Source organism: Rattus rattus, chromosome 6 (genome assembly GCF_011064425.1).
Source record: "Rattus rattus isolate New Zealand chromosome 6, Rrattus_CSIRO_v1, whole genome shotgun sequence".
Taxonomy (NCBI): domain Eukaryota; kingdom Metazoa; phylum Chordata; class Mammalia; order Rodentia; family Muridae; genus Rattus; species Rattus rattus.
Window position 1 is genome coordinate 102,953,815 of NC_046159.1, and position 20,704 is coordinate 102,974,518.

The 20,704-nt window shown below is 41.7% G+C and overlaps 1 protein-coding gene across 8 annotated transcripts in view; it reads left to right on the plus strand.

Annotated features, from left to right (window-relative positions):
• Nucleotides 1-20,704, plus strand: part of Dgki (diacylglycerol kinase iota) — a 441,511-nt gene that overhangs the window by 367,355 nt on the left and 53,452 nt on the right. For all 8 annotated transcript variants that reach the window (XM_032906753.1, XM_032906748.1, XM_032906750.1 and 5 more), the window contains 3 exons: nucleotides 2,633-2,673; nucleotides 3,553-3,680; nucleotides 5,341-5,457. In XM_032906753.1, coding sequence (XP_032762644.1) covers nucleotides 2,633-2,673; nucleotides 3,553-3,680; nucleotides 5,341-5,457 — 286 coding nt within the window. The remainder of the gene's footprint in view (nucleotides 1-2,632; nucleotides 2,674-3,552; nucleotides 3,681-5,340; nucleotides 5,458-20,704) is intronic.

Genomic DNA, 20,704 nt, shown 5'->3' on the forward strand with positions numbered 1-20,704 from the left:
TTCCAATTTTCCACCTAATTATCTACACTGCAATACATCTTCATCTCTATAGACTCCTGCTTATCTGCTCTCTGGGACAGCTAGCCGAAGCATATTTATGTTGTGTGCATGGAGACAGAGTGCTCTTGCGGATGGCCCTTTGTTCATTAGTGTGTTCATCCTCAAGGATGTAGGGTTGGAATGGATATGGGTCAGCTGCACAGACAGGCACATGTAACTACTAAGTCTAACATGCATCAACCAGGGTACAGGCTTCCATTCCTAGCTCAGCTCTGACTGATGACTTCCCTCCAAACCCTGTTAACCCATAGCTGTGGGAACCACACTCACTTCTCCCTCCCAGAGTCACAGGGAAGCGATAAGGAAATCACGAATTCATGCAAGTCTTTATGTTCCACACATAGGCTCGAATAAAACTGTATTAGGAATAGTGGTTTTAACTATGGAACCGTATTAGTATATAACTTTTCTATTACAATCCTTTCTTAATTGTTTTGATCACTTTTTTTTTAAACCTTTTAAATTGGCATACAAAATGCATTGGAAATCTTTTATGGCTAACTCTTGATCGGCATCAAGGCTGAAGTCGTGTCTGAAAGAGGAGAGAAGAGTCAGTCCTGCTGGGACTATGGTGCTTTAGACTTAGGCTTTTAAGCTTTGATTCTCCTATTTCTGAGCCCAGTTTTCTTCAGAGTGTTACTTTTTCCCCTCTTTAAAAAAACTGAAAATAGATTCTTCTCTCATATAATACATCCAGACCACAGTTGTGTCCCCTCTCTAGATTTCTCCCAACTCCCAACTCTCATCTCCCCCAGATCTACTCCTTCTCCATTTTCCATCAGAAAAGAGCAGGTCTGCCAGAGACAACAACCAAACAAGATATACTAATTAAGGCAAAAGCCCTCATATTGAAGCTGGACAAGGCAACAGGGGAGGAGGAAAGGAGGCAAAAGATTAGGCAAAAGAGTCAAAAATATACTCACACTGTTAGGAAAATACCATAAAATACCAGGCTCACAACCGTAATGTCTATGCCAAGGACCTGGTGCAGACCTACACAGGCTCCCTGTTTGCTGCTTCAGTCTCTATCAGTCCCTCTGCATCCTCCCCAGTTGATTCAGTGGACCCATTCTCTTGGCGTCCCCATCCCCTCTGATTCTACAGTTGTTCTGTCCCCTCTTCCACAGAGTTCCCTGAGCTCTAAGGAGACCCAATGGAGACTTCTGACTTAGCCTCTTCCTCCTCATAAGGTCTGGCTGTGGGTCTCTACACCCACGTCCATCTGCTGCTTAAGGAAGCCAGAGAATTACTTTTAAAGTCTGTGATTAAAAGCAAATGTTTGCATCCCTTTCTATGTTGTGCTCTGTATTTCTTATTGCTTTGGGTCTGTTTTGTAAAATCTCTCATATTTGGACTCTGTTAGACTTAAATAAGGAAAAAACATATTTTTAAAATATTTAAAATTAACAAGAATCAAATACAAATACATAGGGTGTTTAAAAAAACTTGTTTTACTTTGGAAGTTTTCTTTCTTAAATAGATGCAGCCTAATCCCATTCAGAGATTGCCTAAACAATAATCTTTGCTTGTCATGGCTTCCTTCAGAGATATTTCTAAGGACAGGGTGTGGAAGAGAAATGATTTTTGGGGGGCCATATGTGGCCTCTGGCCTGTATCTTCAAGGTGTTTTTCAAAATGAGAGTTACATTCCTGGGAAGGTTGTCGGACTATAATATCTTTCCTGGGTTTCTTTATTTAATAAAATATTCAGTTCTCCCCTCAGTTCAAGTCCTGTGCTAATTCCTGGAGACATATGAGAATAAGTAAGAAATGCAGCCTTTTTGTGTCAGGATCATCTTTGAAGTTGTCTCTTTAAAGTGTTTAAGGAACCTGTCAGTATGCATAGGGTTTAAGAACGACAGACTTTCTGCTGTTGGCAGTTGGAATGGAGAACAGTTTTGTTCCGAAAAGCTCATCAGAGATAACCACTCAGACACAGTTTATAGACAACTGAGAATCTTTATTCCAACCATCTGGGACTACTATACCCGGGTATTCAGGACCTAACTGTAGCACAGAGTGTCACAGCACAGGGGTTTGGAGGCAAAAACCAAGTCCTGGCATCTCAATCAACAGCTGTAGGTACAACTTTGTGTAAGCAAGAAATTTGACAGAAGCAAAGATAAGCAGTTGGTTGGAGGTGGGTTCTGTGCAAGCAGTCGCAGAAGCAGGTAAGTTAGCTAGGACATCTTGACCTTGGGTTTTAGAATAGCTTTGAGAAATTTTCCACCAAGGAGATGAAATACTAGTTAAACCTGAAATGGCCTCAGCAGGAACTCAAAGATGGAGGACCCTCTGCACTGTTTACCCTGTCACAGTTTCACGTAGACTGAGACATTTGATTTATAGTTTAAAGACAAACAGCTGTGTGGCTTGAAGGGCTTAGCACTGGAAGTAGCAGTGGCCAAAGCATGGAAGTGATGACTTTTTTAATAATAGATTTAGAGACTGGCCACTCATGTCCTATGCTTATAATACAAAGGTTTTGATTGATCGTTCAGTAGAAAGGAAGGCTATGAATCTGGTGACAGATATAAATTACTTTAAATGCCCATATATTTTTTTCCCTTAGCAACTTCTGCTGACCGCTTTTATCGAATAGACAGATCTCAGGTAAGTTATTTCCAGCTTATTAAGAAAGTGAAATGTCCCCAAGTCCATATAACATGTTGGCAGCTAGTCTCATAGATTTTCTTTCCTAATGAAAAGATTAAAGTGTTCCCAGATTGTAGGATGGTGTTCCTAATCTTAGCCACAATGTTTTTTGTCTATGTGCTTTTTGTCTTATGGGCTCGATAAAATGGCTTGACATGGTAAGTGAACACAGATAATAACTTGAATGGCAACTATTATCACAGTTCTTCACACGAAGTTTTCTTTTACATGGGGCTTGTTCTCTGACCAAAGCAAACCTTATGTTTTTTAAATGCTTTTTTAGTGAGAGAGAGAGAGAGAGAGAGAGAGAGAGAGAGAGAGAGAGAGAGAGAGAGAAAGATTGAGATTTTAGGAAAAAAATTATGTTTGCCCAAGGTTAACAACTCCTCCCACTATTCAGATTTTCCAGGAAGAATACTATGTGGTTTTGAACCCATTGAAAGCCGGCTCTTTCTCAGCCATTGTCACATAGCTTTGGCCACATTGTGGGGCAGAAGTCCCAGCTGTCATGTACTCATACTAGATCATGTAGCATGTGGGATGTCGCATCTTTGATAGCATCTGGGAAGAAGCAGGGGAAAGATCATTTCTGGTCCTATAGACACAATCCCGGTCAGGTGTGAGTCCTGAACCAGGGACGTTCATCTCTCCCCATTGTCCCCTGCCTGAGACACCATAAAGTCAGAGAGCAATGGCAGATGCTCAAGCTCCTGGTCAAAGAGTGAAATTACTTGGTGTACTGCATACCTTACTTCACCTTGGGACCAAGCATGCTTGGGTCTGTTATTCTGAGGGTGGTGATATCAACACCTTGACAGGCTTGCTTTTCTCCCTTAGGAACATTTGCACTTTGTGATGGAGATTTCTCACGATGAGATTTTTATTCTGGACCCAGACATGGTGGTGTCACAGCAGGCAGGGACACCTCCAGGAATGCCAGACCTAGTGGTTGAACAGGCTTCTGGGTGAGTGTGTTTCTCCTCTGTTGGTGCTGCCTGGGCTGGCAGTAGCGTGATCTCCATATCTCCTTTGGCTTTGGACTTGATATTCTAATGACATAAAAAACATTTCGAATACAGATTTATTGATGCTTCCTTAAAGTAAAGTACAGGCACCTGGTTCTGTAATTGTCCCCTTTTTCTAGAGATATATTTTTTCTTCCATTTTTTTGTGTTTTTGTTTATTATTACCAAAGTACTTCATGCTCATTTCCATAGAGTTTAAGTAGACAGCTATATTAACCCCAGATTTGAGCAGCACTAAAGATAAACTACACAGATTATTGTACTGACACACTATTTGAGAGGTTGGACAGAGGGCTCCGCAGTTAAAGAGCATGTACTTTTCTTGCAGAGGACCTGAGTTCAGTTCCCACCCCTCCCATTGGGTGTCTATACCACTATATTCCAGCTTCAGGGAGACTGATGCCCTCTCCTGGACTCTGTGGGCACTTAGACTCACATGTGTGCATAACCACACATAAAAACACACAGTATATATAAATAAAAAATAAGATAAATCTTTTTAAAAACAGAATGTTTGAAACTGAGTCAAAATTGAAAATTGGAAAAGTTTACAAAAAAAAAAAAAGCACTCAAGCATTCCCACATGCCTTACAGAAGTTACAAAAAAAAAAGCATTCAAGCATTCCCACATGCCTTACAGAAGTTTCTAAAGCAATCGACACTATAGTTATATTCATAGCAAAATCACAGTGCCCAGTCTGCGGTGAGTTTGCTAAAGAAATCAGGACTTTGCATTGTGTCTAAGTTATTTAAAGAAAACATTTCACAGTTCAAAAATACTTCCTGGGAGTTGTTGAGCACCAGATACTAGTGTAAACATGTGAGAGCCAATAGTGCAAAAGTGAGAAGAGACAAATGTCCGTGTCCTCGTGGAGTGTAGAACTAATAGAAAGTAGCTCCCTGGTGTGTGGGAGTGACGGCTGCAATAATGGTTGCCCGTGAGAGCATATGCAGGCACCCATAGCAAATGAACATTGTGTGTCCACAATGACAGAGCATAATCAAGTTTCTGTCCCAGAGACAACCCAGCCTGATGCCCTGCCTCTGAAGAAGAGGCAGATGCTGGTACCTACAACCCACCCTACACAATAAAGACTCATATTTATTTGATGAGGATGAAGCCATCTGTTAAGGTAGCTTTGGGCCTTCCCTCTTTCTATGCCAAGTCATCACCCAAATGGACAGTTTTCTTTTGGGTTAGAGTTTTGTCACTTAAATACAAACACAGAGTGGCCTGAAAATCCACTAGACCATCAATCCACCCTTGATTTCTTACTTCTCAGCCACAGTGCCTTCCGGAAACAAAGATGCTAAGAACAAGGTTGGGCTTTCTCATTTTCTAAGTTATATTTCTGTGCCTGGCTCCTTTAATTCTTTACTCATGTCACCTGTAGTAAAATGGTTTAATCTTCAGGTCAAAGTGCCTGAACTTAAAAAAGGATAAAATCATACGAGTTACTTTCAGGGCTGTTGAGAAATGATGAATATGAAGTATGTACCTAGTAAAAATGGATTCCGCTCTCATGTTTAAGACAAGATCATTATAAGAGAAAAGCAGAGTAAGATGTACAGTTACTTTCTGGTGCCACTTTTGCCCCAGGCTGTCTGACTGGTGGAACCCTGCCCTGAGGAAACGTATGCTGAGTGACAGTGGGATGATCACACCCCACTATGAGGACTCAGATCTGAAAGACTTCAGCCACTCCAGAGTGCTACAGTGAGTCTCTTTGAGATTATAATCATTTACATCATTTCACTTCTCCATTCCTCCCTCCATACTCTCCCCCTTAGACCCCTCCTCACTTTCTTTCAAATTCATTATCTCTTTTTTTTATAAATTGTTGTTGTTGTTGTTTGTGGTAGTGGTAGTGTGTGTGTGTAACCTGTTCAGTCTGAATAGTATCAATTTTATAAGAACCATAAACCACCTAAGAAAAACCACAATAGCAGGTATAAGAAGCCCTCCTTTGAGTTGTTGGTCTGGGTTGTCCAAGAGAATCCCAGAACACCATACACCATGCTATTGCTACTACACTTGGCTTGGTTCTTCCCCAGAGGTGGAAGGTAAGTTCTATTGCCGAGAACATCATGCATGTCAGAGGACCCAGAGGCTACTAAGCTGGGTCTTGCTGTTTGCCTTTGTGCTGTTGTAATTGCTGGGGGAGCGGGGACTGAAGCAAGAGCTGTCTTCTGTGGTACCCAAGCTGTCTCGCGTCTCTGTCGCTCTTGACACTTACTTGGCTTAGGTTTCCCTGCACGCAGCACCTTGGCGGATCTCCACCTTCTATTTTTCTCCCTTGTGAGCGACCTTGAGACTGTGCACCTGGGTCTGAAATGCTTTTAACCTCACTAATATTTTTGTTCCTGGAGACCAGAGTATGTCAGATGCCCCTGTGAACTGCACCCTGAAGACACACAGCAGAGCTTTGAATAGCCAGGAAGGGGCACACAGGGTTTCATTGGGTGACTACTAGGATTTGTTGCTTTGCCTCCATTTCTGAATGTAGGTATGTGCTCTATGCAATACTGTCCAGTAGTTGCTTTTCTTTCCTACAGTGGTCTGGTAGTTTTAATTGTTAGCTTGTTATAATTTAGAATCACCTGAGAATAGTCTCGGTGTAGGATTGTCTGGATCGTGCCTGCCTATAGGCCTGCTTGTGAGCAGTTTTCTTTATTATGTTAATTGGTGTGGGAAGGGCCAGTCTAATGGTGGGTGGTACTATTTCCTCAGTTCGAGTCTTGGATTTTATGAAGGAAGAGAAAGCTGAGCAGTCAGCTTACATGCATTAATTTATCTCTCTCTGCTCTTGAGTATAAATGAGACATGACAGTTACTTCCAGGTCCCTCCACCCCGAATCCCTCACAATGGTGGACTGTAACCTAGAATTGTGAGCTACAATTAATGCTTCCTCCTCTAAGACGACATAAGAGAACTAGGACAAGGCAGGTGCTATTTATGTGTAGATGTGGCATGTATGGCGAAACAAATACAACTCCTGTGTGTAGGCACGTCTGATCCTTTTTCTTCAGGTGCGATCATGGTTGGAAAGCACTGTGCTGCTTGGAATTTTGCAGAAAAGTTGATACTTTGTGCTACGCGAATCATCTTACCTGCCCGTATTTTGCTACAGGAACACATTATAGAGTACAATCTGAGGTCATAAACTTATTTATACCCAGTTTTAATTCAGGACAATCATCCCGTCTCAGAAGTTAGAGAAGAACGTTGTCATTTATGAAACTGATTTTTTTTTTTCAGTTAAGTACAGGGTTCTCATCAAATAGTGATTCTGACTTTAAAACATTCAATCTTACCTTCCCACAGAATAACAAGATTACTGAGCTTCTTAGGAACCTACAGTTAAAGAAGAGGCAAGACACGGCATCGTTTCTTAAGAAAGGCCAGAAGCAATTTCCCCAAGACAAAGGGAGAAAAATGAGAAATCTCAAGCTAATTATTTCATTGGCAAAGGTTCTACTCAGACACCCCGAGGGCAAAAGGAGACTTCATTTTAATTACTTGTATGACCTCTTATTTATTTTTTTTTTTTATGAGAGGAGGAAAAGGGAAAAAATGAATTGCTATGGGTTTTCTCTTTTTAATTAAACCATGTTGTTGGTTCCGGGTGGCTTTTTGATTGCTTACAATTCAGAGTGTTTTTCCATTTCCTTTTTGTACAGAATTAGGGCTTGTGAACAGGAATGACTCAGCCATCCGTGAATGGCTAAATAAGTGGCCATCTATCTGTGGGCAGGCTTATTGGAAAATTAGACTTTTAATTATCTGCAGAAATAAATATTAAGCCTTTCCAGACCAGCTGAGTGCTTCAGTGTGTCTGTGGTTTCCTATTACTTCAATCTAGGCATCTGTAGCCAGTGTCCTCTGTGAGCATGCTCTTATACACGCTGTAACATATGAGAAGTTGTCTCTGAAATAGTTGGCATTCTTCCAAGAACTGCACATCCATGTAGCACTCCCATAACAACCTATGTCGGATTGAACTCTTAGGTTCACCAATGTTTCTCTGACCTACAGCAGATACCAAAGTGCTTTATGTAAAATGGTTCAGTGCTCGTAAATAATCCACTTCTCTTACATACATGCTACCTAATATGAGATAAATGCTCCATAGGTGTTTGTAGTATCATTTAGGGAAGAACAAGGAGAGCCATATATGCTCACTACAAATAACATTTCACTCAAATAATTTTTTATCATTGCTTGATTGAATCCATGGATCTCCAGACATGGAACAGTCATCGTAGTGTCTTTTTTATTAATTGATGAAGGAGGTACCATTCCTGGGTAGGTGAGTGTGGGCTAAAAGCTGGCTGAGCATAACCCAGAGAACAAGTCAGTAAGTAAGCCAGAGAGCACCATTCCTCCATGGTTTGTGTTTCAAGCCCCTGCTTGAGTTCCTATCTAGACATCCCTTGATCATGAACTGTGACCTGGAAGTATTAGCCTAAACCCTTTCCTCTCCAGTTACAGCATCTTGATAACTGTCTTTCTGTGTTGATTGTGTGTGTGTGTGTGTGTGTGTGTGTGTGTGTGCATGCATGCATGCATTTTTAAAGCTTCTTAATGCTGCAAAGTATTTTCACAGAAGAAATATTGAGTAATAAATACATGAAAAGAAGATGATTAATTATCGCAATGAGACTGGTGTCTGCTAGACCAGCCTGAAAGCCTCAATCAACATGGAAACAAAAACAGATTTAATGTCATTACCTTGATGATATTAAGCAACAGACTCCTGAAGAACAAGTCAAAAGTATTGAAGCTGATAAGTGTTATCTCTCAGAATTTGACATGCTAAAAACATTCCGAATGATTTGTGACTATAAATCATTTGTCAATAAAAGTTATTGAATGCAAATACGCCAACGTTTTGTTTGACAGGAGAAGCTCAGTTAAGAGTAAAAACATGCTACAGCTTGATATGCCATGGCTGGCTGGTATCCATGGGAGGCTTCCCCTTTTCTGAAGGGAAACAGAAGAGGAATGGATGGGGAAGGAAATGGGAGGGAGGGGAAACTGGTGGAGATGTAAAATTAATTAATTAATTAAAATGCATGAAGATGTAGGAAAGGAGCCAAACAGTAAAGATAAAGGAATAAATGACTAAGAATTACATTGGAAAAAAGAGTTGATTCTTTGAGAACATAAATAAGAGAGTCAATATTCTGGAAAGAATTCTGCCCCCTATACACACACACACACACACACAGACACACACACACAGACACACACACACACACACACACACACACACACACACACACACACACAGCAAGGGATGGGGAAAGTTTACCCTGCTCATTCCTCATCCACAGCACTGAGGTCACCCCCCGGCTTTTTTCCCTGGCCAAAGACCCCTTGGACCTTCTTGGTCTTTTCTCTTTGTTTTTGAGCACTGGGTTCCTTAGATGCATTATTTTCCTTCCTTGTTCAAGAACGGTGAGAGGGGAGCCATGGAAGGGGAGAACTGTTTTTGTCACTGCTCTATCTTATTGAGTTCCTACTGTTTTTCCATTCGGCATCATGAGCATTTGGGGCGTGTACATGCCCATGCGCACACAGCTCCACAAAGACGGTCTCTGGTTCCAAACATGGACGCACAGCATGCACACTGTCTTCAAAACCTGAGAAGAGAGCACAGGGCTATAGTGAAGAACTGATTTTGAAGTAAATTGGCAATGGCTCCCGACACATTTTCCTGTTAGGATCATGATGAATTTGCCTTAAGGTTTAGCAAATTAGTTTGTGTGTCTAAGGATGTTTAGTTGAGATCGCATGTGGGTGGGGCTGTAGCCCAGTTCGTAGACTCCTTGCTTGGCGTGTACGAAGTGCTGGGTCAATAACAACACCTCCTCAATGTGAGTTCACACCCAGGGGTGGTGGTAGGGAAAGCTCAAGTGCAAGATCACCCTAAGCTACCTAGTGACTTAGTATAACTGCATTGGATCTTGTTTCGAGATTTTGCCCTAATCGTTAATTGTGCCATGATTGCCCTGGGTGACACTGTGTTTTGTTTGAACGGAGGAATTTAAAAGATGCAATTCTTATTTAGGCTCGTATCTTGTTTTTAGACAATATTTATCAAATTTGGAATGCTCATCTCTGCATCTCTGAGGCAGGAAAAGAAATGAGAACTGCAGTGTGCTGTGAGCACTCTGAAAACATGGAGGACTAGCGTTTGAGTCCACTGGGGGTGGCAGGAGCAGGACCCAGAATGGGACGCAGTTTCCGAGAAACAGAAATCTTCAGGTTTCAGATTTCTGGTTTATGAGCCGCTCCTAAATTGATGGAAAAACAAGCATTCATTTATTATATCATATTTATTATAATAATATATTATTATCCCCAACTCCTAGGCCTGAAAGGTCCAAGGTGACAGAATATCCCCAAGTAAGAGGGGACTGCCTGGGCCCTGATCTAAGACAGGAGGGTGAGGCTGTCGTGTGCCGCCCCAGGACAGGCTGTTACCTGACATTAATGAGAAGTGATACTGAGTTCATTCTGAAACCATATGAAACCATTATGGAGACGTCTGTGTCTGAGAATTTATCTGTTGCCTTGTCAGCTGATCGAGGCTGATAGAGCTCCGTGATTGGCATAATAGTTCACTCTCAGACAAGAGTCACTGTTAGCAAGTTTGAGGTACTATGGTGCGTGAAGTCTGATTTACGATTCCATTTTACTTCTAGGAAATACACTCAACTACTGAACCAACTAATACTGGTCACCTTCTGTACCCATGAGAGGCGCTGGAGATACAAGTCTAAATAAGAAGCATACTGCCCTTGAAGAGCTTATATTTAGTAGGGGAAATCTTATAGAAACCATTGGCTGTAATTCACTCTGATACATGTCATAATGGATATATGCTAAGAGAAAACTAGAAATCAGGATTCGCTCCTTCCCTTACACTCTATTTTTATTTTTTATATGTAAATAGTATGAATTTTTTAAAAAATTGATTCTTAGGCATATTTTACTGCACCATTTCACAAGAGCTGGTAAATACCAACTTTTTCTTTATAGAATTAGAAATGTCCCTCGGAGAACACTCAGTGATAATTAAAATCACTTTGTCTGGCTATGTTTAAAGAAATCTGTAACTAAGAGACCATTCAAGGACAGCCAAAACGCATCATCATACTTTAAATAAAAAATCTGGCCCTTTCCATATAGTTTACAACTCAGAGTCATGATGTCAAGACGACAAACTCAAGTCCTCCCCCATTTCTAGAAGAACCACATGTTCTCGGCTGATGTAAAAGAAATAGCTTCATGCCTCTCTGGTTCTCATCCACTTTGTTTCCCCAGTTTCCTCTGAAAATATTAGGTTATGACCCGAGCCTAGGAAAAATGGGGAGTGTGCTCATTGTCAAAGCTCCGGGTACCCAGAGGGAGATGAACGATTGGGTGAGGATTTGGACTGTGGAAATACCCTTTGAGCATCACAGTCAGATAAGGAGGAGAAAATTAATCCTCTTAGTGGGGTGTGGGTTTTGCCGGGCTGTGAGCTGGCGTCAGTGCCGTCAGGACAGAGATCCTCCCTGACATATGTTTTGGGAAGATATTTGGGTCTCCTCCCTGCTCACCTTTGGCTGGCCTAAGTCTGATCACCTTGGATAATCACCCCAGCAGGGAAACATTCGGGAAAGGCACATCTCTCTTTGGTCTTGTTTATCTCCTTGCTGTTCTCAAGTGCTTACCTTTGAGAGCCAAGCACACGAGATATCCTGTCCCTATATGTGTCAAAAGTATCTAATAAGATATTTTCACTTTCTTTTTATGACCACTTCTCAAAAAAATTGGAGAAATGGGGGGAAATTGAGTCATGCTTCCAATTCCGAGTAGCCATCACAGGGTTTGGGTAAGCAGGTCTTGTTTTTACTGGCATTGTAAGTGGGGAAAGGGTTGGGGGAGATGTGTGCCAACATTAAAACACATGTTGTATTGAAAATGCTGCCAGGAAATTCTGCCTTTCCAGTTTTATTAGTTTCAAATTTTCTCAGAAATTACAGCACTGGAATCATTACCACTGTTAAGTGGTTCTTTTATTTATTTATTTTTTTTCATTTGTAAAAGTTGGCAACCTTACCTATTCAGACCTGGGCAACAGTGGTTGGAATGCATTCAAAGCAACTGGAGGCTTCTTTAAGTCATATATGTTCCCTCACTAGCCAAATTGTGTGTTGCTAATTTTGTCCCCACAACACATTGTGCTGTATCTGGAATAGCAGCCTATAACGAAGCTTGAGGGATGAATGAATGAATGAATGAATGAATGAATGAATGAATGCTGGATATTAGAGAAAAGGCTTGCTTGGGTTGGTGGCACAGGCCTACAAAAAGACTGCTGCTCCGGAGACTGAAGCAAGAAGATTTAAAGTAGCTGATGGGTTGCTGTGGTGAACCTACCCCTATCCGCATTGCCACAAAATACTAGGTAAAGGGCTGAGTGCGTTTGTCAAGCTCTGCAATCCATGTTTATGTTCCAGGCTTCTATTTGATCTAGGGAGAGTTTGTAGCGAAATAATGAAAATGTACCCATATTCCTTAGATGAGTTGTGGATATCTCACAGGTTCAAAGGTAGGCAGTTCTGATAATGGGTATGGGGAGTTAGAAGCCACTGTGATGAGCTCCATGGGAAATAGGGGTAGCCAGAAATGGTTTCTTCGAGCAGCATGTGCCATGAGATACTTTTCCCTACTCCTTTCCTTGGTATTTGGGGTTTTCTTAATTACTTGGCCCTTCAAGACACTTAGGTGTTTTTGAATGGAGAAGGAGATAACTGGACTCAAAGGAATCCTAATATCTAGAGTCTGCATGTACAGGGTCCCAGACATTCATAAGTGGATCTAAGCGTGGAACCTTTAATGTGCAGAAAGCACACTGTGTCTTGGCTTACCAAGTAGGCTGGGAACAGTGGACAGGGACTGCAAGGCACTCAATGAATATTCTTCAAAAACAAAGCAGAGGGAAGGTGGCTCTGTGGTTAAGAGCACAAGCTGCCCTTCTAGAGACCTGGTTTCTACTCCTGTCACCCACACGGTGGCTCACAGCCTTCTGTATCTCTTGTCATAGGAGACTCAAAGCCTTCTGGCCTTGTGGGCACTGCACGTATGTGATGCACAGACATACATGCCAGCAAACACTCATGAACATAAGATAAAACTACCAAAAATGTAAAATAAAGTAAAACCAGAGCAGAGAGGATAGCTTTGCCTTCCACAACAGCTTGCCCTTCAGGCATTATGAGAAGCTGGCAAAATGTTAGCAATTGTGTGTGTGTGTGTTTGTGTGTGTGAATGTGTGTGTGAGTGTGTGTGAGTGTGTGTGAGTGTGTGTGTGTTTGTGTGTGTGTGTGAGTGTGTGTGTGTGTGTGTGTGTGTGTTTGTGTATGTGTGTGAGAGAGTGTGTGTGTGAGTGTGTGTGTGTTTGTGTGTGAGAGTGTGTGAGTGTGTGTGTGTGTGATGAAGCTGCTTCGGTATCATTTAAAACTACACAGTGTCAACTCCGTCTCTTCCTGCATGCAGAAGCTGGAGTGCTGTTGGGCCAATTAGAATAAAACAGTCTCTCCAAGACTGTGGTAAACGTGGAGGCTGTGTGCACAGCCCGTCTTGTCTCCCCTGGGAACAGCCTTATGCCTGTACCCAGTGCTCTGTGCCATGGGTTTCTGGACAGCCAGCCCTCTTTAGTCCAATTACAGGAGGGTATTGGCTCTCATCAGTTTGGTAAGTGGAATAGGGATACAGGGTATGGAGGAAGGTGTGCAAAGCTGAATTAAGTGACCGTGCAGACAAGGGATGCTAGTTCCACCATCTGTTACTGCCTCTCTGCTAAAGGGACGAGTTCTTCAGTCAGGATTATTGAGAGCCCTTTAGAGCATTCTGGAGCTATCAGAAGAGTGGGCACACTTTTGCTAGGACCCAAAAATATCATTTCTTTCTTTCTGAAAGGGAGCCAAGCCCAACACTGAAACAGCTGTCAGTTTGGTCTTCTCAGAGCTGCATCCTGGGAAATCCTGAGGATTTCCACCATGTTACTGGAGATAGCAACAGGATATTCAGGCAGCAGAAGGGAGTGTCAAAGTTATCACTTAATGCCGTGCCGTACACCGGAGCCCAGCCTTTCCTTCCTTTCTTCCTCTCAGTGGATGGTCAGCCCCATTCCCACATCAGGTTCCTAGTAAATACTGGGAAGTGTTCTAAGCATCTCTCATTGATGCACTGGTCTAAGTTCTTAACAGGGCTGTGCAAACAACCCAGTTCTCAGACGGTGTGGGCACTGTTCTGGCCTGTTGTCAATATTGTGGTTCTTCTGCTGACATGTAGTATTCCCCACCACCACAAATAAATGTACTAACATTTTAAAATAAAATAAACCACATATTGCCAAAATGCAAACTGATTTTTGTTTCAACCTGAGCTGTTTTTTCAGGGTTCCCCAAGCATTGCTAAAGCCGGGAGTCTGGTTTCTGAAGGTTTCACCCCTGATCCCCTGTGTGTGTCTTCTTTGGTTGGATCTTTTCTGTTCCATTTTTCTTTTCCTTTTTAAGAAGCGTGCTGACAAATGCTTTTGCGAAGACTGATTCCTCAAGGACTTAAAATGCTCACATGCAGTCAGGTCTCCATACCGAGTAAGTAGGTGAACCTGACTCGACCTCTTTTATCTACTACTCTCCTTTGCTGAAGGTCTCTGGTCCTTGTCACTTTAAAGAAACTCCTTTCTTGTTTTGTTTACAATCCTGGAAAAGAACGGTAGGTGGCAGTAACATTTCAATTTAGAGGGCATTTAAGGGCCTTCCGAAACTGAAGAGTATTCAGCAAGAAAAGCAAATCATACAAGCTAATGATGAAATTGCTTTTTAAAAAAATCCTAATAGATGTAAACACAAGAATCTTTTTTTTTTAAATAACAGTATTTTTCAAACACAGCTCGCACACAAGCCATCCCTGGCTGTATTTGCGTAGAGAATCTTGAAGATGGAGTGGTAATTGAGTAGATGGGTACTCACCTCAAATGAGAGCTCACCAGTGTTTGTGATAGGCATTTTGGGACTTTCACCTCATTGACAATGCCCATCTCTGTGCTCTTCCCCCATTCTCTGCCCTTCCACTGTGTGTGTAGTGAAGGATACCTTTGAGGCTCTGGCTGTCCCTGAAGGGGACTTGAATAGAGTGTGTCTGTCTCTCTCTCTCCTCTCAATGCTACTTTGTATGGCTGCTGGACTTTCATCCTTGCTCTCTCTTTCTCGCCTGAGCTATTTTACATCTGTGCTTTGTTCATTGTCTTAGAGAAATGAGCATATCCAGAAGGAGCGAAAGCAAACAAAGGGGTTTATGTAGTTTATGGAGATTCTCGATACAACGGTCATTTGGTCCTGTTGTCCTTGATTATAGATGCTCTGGGGCCAGAGTAACAAACTTGTACCTTGGATCTGCTTGGCTCAGTGTTTCTCAGCAGGTCCTCAATGTGACTTCATGGAGTAGTGTCCTCTAGGGATAGACAACACAGACCTTTGGTGGAAGCTCAAGTGAGGAAAGTCATTGCCTAGAGAAAAGAATCTAGAGTCCACTTTCGAAATGCATTAAAGCACATCTAGGTTTCCTCAATGTAAATGGAGATTCTTGCCTATCAGCAGGCTCTGGAAACCACTAGGTCTGTAGCAGCACCCATTGACAATAGAACAGCGGGAACATAAAATGTCATTTCTTTAGTAGTAAAAAGGACCTTGAAATGTGCCTGGACAGAGTGTCCCATGAGAAATTGTTTTCCATTTGAGACATTTTAGGTGACTTATGACACCAACCAGAATACTCTCTTAAGAATGACATCAAGTGTCCAGGTCCAGATATTTCTGAAAATTCACCATAGCAACAGAATGTACCTATGTGGTGGGCTTCATTACAAAAAGATTGGGTTTTACCAAAGAGTGAGAAGTAGGAAGCTCTCAGGACTGTGGCCAGGAAAGGGAAGGAAGGAACTAACAAAGAAAGGAAGAGTGGGAGGGAGGGAGGGAGGGAGGGAGGGAGGGAGGAAGGAGGAATGGGTTGGGCAAGAACATGGAGAGTTGATAAGTCAGATAAGAAGCTTCTAAAAGGTTGGTGTTTGTTTGTTTTTGTTTGTTTGTTTGTTTTTGAGACAGGGCTTCCTTTTGTAGTCTTGGTTATCCTGGAACTCGTAGACCAGGAGGCCCTCTACTCACAAAGATCCACCTGCCTCTGAGTTCTGGGATTAAGAGCATGTGCTGAGTAGGGTGTGTAACACCCAGTCTTATAGGAAGTGTCGTGTTAGCTACTGGCAAGCACAAGAAAGGGATGTTAATAAAATCCACACACGCAGTTCCTTCTGGTGCACGGGCATGTGTGCTGCGCACGCTGCCTTATTCCCTCCCGTGTAGTGTATCTTATGGCTACAGCTTTTCACAGTGTGCTGAGCAGTGTGCAGAGGCAAAGCAGGATCCAGCCACCTAGAGACCATGCTTTGTTTTCTGTCATGGTTTTGTCATACTGGGCAAGCCTGCGAGCATCAATCTAGGAGTCCTACCCCACCTACAGTCTATTGTCTTAGAAAATCTCTCATTTCTGGGTATTTTCAGAATTTCCACTCTGCCTCTCAGACTTAGCTTTCATACCCATCTTGAATGCTTATTTCAAGCCCACCTCAATGTGGTGGCCCCCTCACTCTGATGATCTCCCAGAACGTGATGGAAGAGACTAACATTTAAAATATATAAATTTATAAATCTTAAAAGTTTAGAGCAACGAATGGGAACTACCACAAATGCATATGTCCAAAACCTGTCGCAGAGCATCAAACAAGGTTATGAGGACTAGGATGGCCATGGCGTCTATTACTTTAGCTGCAAGGTCACTGAGAGAAATGGAATAAGAATGAACACTTTAAGTCTTCACGATTTAACCTCTCTTGCTATCACATCTTGTCACTTTGCTCATAGAAAATTAGACATATAGTTTTCATTGTCCTCAGGCCTTACGACTGACTGGCCTACATGAGAGATGGGAGGTTTTGAATAGAAATTTGTAGATGGGTGGCAGTTTAAGACTGGTCTTTGGTCTTGTGCTTTAAGAGTGACAGACTCTAGATACAGCACTGCCCAATACAGTAACCAGTGGTCAGTGTATTCTTAGGTCTGATTATCTCAGAATCCCCTTCATATAGAACAGTCTAGCACAGTGATACATTGCAAAAGCATACAGTTAGACAATCTCATATACTCACATACTTCTGTGGAAAACCTCTATTTCAGAGAATAAACGCAATCTACCAGAAGTCTAGGGATATCACCTACAACTTTCAACACAGGTTTGCTTGTTTTAAAAAATTGTTTTAAGAATTCAGACATCTTTTGTTTTGAAATCCTCATGTGCGTATTAGTTTAAATATACAGTAAACATTAAAAGAACATACGAGTTAACGGCATGATCGTCTATCCAAAGCAGTGGATGTTTCCCTGGAGCTCTTCTGACACATCTGGAAGTCACTATCCAGGAGGAATCGTTCTGGTCCTATGGTTCTTCCAGTCTTCCTGGATCTTCCTCTGTAGTGTCCCTGAACCTTCATTGCAGATGTTGCACTGTAGATGTACTCTGTGGGGCTGTGCACCCCGTGGTCACTCACCCTTTGTAGTTTGTGGATCATGCTCTTCACCCAGGATTCCTGCAAACTCCTGGTAGCCTCCACTCATGCGAGTTCTTACCATCAATCATTACTTGCACATGTTTTGATGACAGTGGCTGCTCTTAGTCCGAATAAGATCTTGTGCTTCTGGCTTTCAGCTTCTATTTTCCTGATGAGTGAGATTCTGAGCAACGCCCCCCACCCCGTTTTCTTTTAATCTTTAGTATCTTTTGATAAATGCCCGTTATGATCTCTCACTTGGGTGATTCTTTTCTTTTTCTATTACTTTTCACTATGCATTTTTGAGCTCTAATTTAATTATTTTTTTTTACTAGATATTTTCTTTATTTACATTTCAAATGTTATTCCCTTTCCTGGTTTCCCCTTTCTCTCTGCTTCTATGAGAGTGCTCCCCTACTCACCCACTCCCTCCTATCTGCCCGCCCTGGCATTCCTCTACACTGGGACATCAAATATTCACAGGACCAAGAGCCTCTCCTCCCATAGATGCCCAACAAGGCATCCTCTGCTACATATGCAGCTGGAGCCATTGGTCTGTCCATGTGTACTCTTTGGTTGGTGGTTTAGTCCCTGGGAGCTCCAGGGTGTCTGTCTGGTTAATATTGTTGTTCTTCCTATGGGGTTGCAAACCCCTTCAGCTCCTTCAGTCCTTTCTCTAACTCCTCCATTGGGGACCCAGTTCTCAGTCCAAGGGTTGGCTGCAAGCCTCTGCCTCTGTATTTGACAGGCTCTGGCAGAGCCTCTCAGGAGACAGCTATATTAGGCTCCTGTCAGCATGCACTTCTTGGCATTAGCAATAGTGACTGGGTTTGGTGACTGCATGTGGGGTGGATCCTCTAGGTGTGGCAGTCTCTGGATGGCCTTTTCTTCAGTCTCTACACCACACTTTTTCTCTGTATTTTCACCTGTAGTTTTTGTTCCCCCTTCTAAGAAGGACTGAAGCATCCACACTTTGGTCTTTCTTCTTCTTGAGCTTCATGTGGTCTGTAAATTGTATCTTAGATACTCCCAGCTTTTGGGCTAATATCCACTTATCGGTGAGTGCATATCATGTGTGTTCTTTTGTAACTGGGTTACCTCACTCAGGATGGTATTTTCTAGTTCCATCCATTTGCTTAAGAATTTTATGAAATCATTGTTTTTAATAGCTGTGCAAATGATTCATAGCTCTGTGTGCCTCCAAAAAGAAACAGGAGAGAGCATACATTAGCAGCTTGACAGCACACCCGAAAGCTCTAGAACAAAAAGAAGCAAATACACCCAGGAGGAATAGACAGCAGGAAATAATCAAACTCAGGGCTGAAATCAACCAAGTACAAGCAAAAACTATACAAAGAATCAACAAAACCCATGAGCTGGTTCTTTGAGAAAATCTACATTGCAAATTTTGACCCCTATCAGATAACAGTTTGCAAATACTTCTTCACATTCTGAATTGTTATCTCATCAGTCTGTTGATCTTTTCATTTGGGGTGCAGAACTTTTCCACTGTGCTGGAGGTTCCATTTGTCTGATTTTGCTTTTGTGTCTATTGCTTTTAAGGTTCCATTTTAGAACATGTTGTTCATGTTGGAGTCATGATAATTTTTATTGATCTTTTTCCCACTAATTTTGTGATTTAGAGACCTTACATCTTTGTCTTTAAATCACTGGAGTTGGTTTGTTTTTTGCTTTTTGTTCTTTTTCAGAGCTAAGGACCGAACCCAGGGCATTGAGCTTGCTAGGCAAGTGCTCTACCACTGAGCTAAATCCCCAACCACTAGAGTTGTTTTAATTAAGCATATACTAGTCGCACATTTATGGAATATTGAGTTGACTCCTGTATGTAAGGGAATTCTAACTTTATTCTTTCATATGCAGATTTCTAGTTTTTCCAGAGTCACTTACTAAAGGCTGTCACTTTTCTTACTGGCTGTTCTTAGAGTCTTTGTAGCAAATTGGTGGGGTGATCTATGTGTCTTTCCTTAGGATATTTATCTCTGTTCTGTTCCATCTCTGGGTCTGTTTATCTAGAGATTGCGTGTTGTTTTGCTTACTGTATCTTTGTAATGTACTTTGTCTTTTTAAATTTATTTTTATACATTTTAATTAAAGTAGAATTATATGACATAACCCCTTCTCCTTCTTCCCCCTCACACCTCCCAGGTTACCTCCTGCTCCCTTCATGTTAAATCGATAGCTCCGTTTTTTATATTTTGTAATTGTTATTATTGTGTGTTTGTATGTGTGTATGAGCAGTTATATAAGTACAACTCGCTGAGTTCAATTTTGTTATTTGTGTGTATGTAGTTTCTGGACTTTGTCTTAGATAACCCATTAGGGGCTCACCTATTGAAGAGGCAGGTTCTCCTTCTCTAAGCATTCATTAGCTGCCTGCATTTGTTTTGGTGCAGAACTGCATGAAAGTGTCACCTTTCCATGTCGACCTGTCTGTAGGTACAGCTATTGTTCTGGCTAGGTTTACACAGCCTTGTGTAGGAGAGAGTGGTGCATTTTAGAATCAGGTAGCGCGATGCCTCCAACTCCGTTCATTTTGTTCAAGATTGTCTTGCTCTTCTGAGGACCTCTGTGAGTCTACATTAACCTTAGGATAGTGTTTACCATCTGTGTAAAGAGTGTCTTTGCTATTTACTTGATCCGTTTTTCATTTTGTATGGCCATGACCATGGGTTGTGCCTTCTCCACTTTCTTCCATCAGTTGTGCATAGTCAGACTTTTCTGTAGAAACCCCTGTATTTTAGAGAATAAACCCAGCCCCTATGACATCTAGAGATATTTTCTACAATTGCATTTAACACATATTTACATTTTTAAAAAATTGCTTTAAGAGCCCAGATTCCTAGATTGTTGTAAGCTGTTATTCCATGTTTGGTTGAGATCCCTGAGAGACCTGCTCTTTTCTGAAGAGAAACAGAGGAGGGATGGGTCTAGAAGAGAGGGGAAATGGGGATAGGAACTGAGAGAAGAAGTAGGGGAAACTGAGGTCAGGATATAATATGTGAAAGAATAAATTAAAAAGAATCTAAACTCCTTATGGCTGCACTAACTAAACTATAAGGTAAAATAAAATTTATTCCTAAAATAGTAGAACATTAAAAGTGTTTATTTTTGACATTTTCAATTATTTAACTTCTTATGCTACTTTTTTCTTTTCTGCAGCAACAAATAGCCTTTTGGCTCTTTCTCTTTAATTAGCTAAAGGGCGGGCAAGCCTATGCTACTCTAACGCACTAGCTAAAGGCTGAGCAGGCCTGGGCTCTCTCCATCTCTGTGTTTCCTGT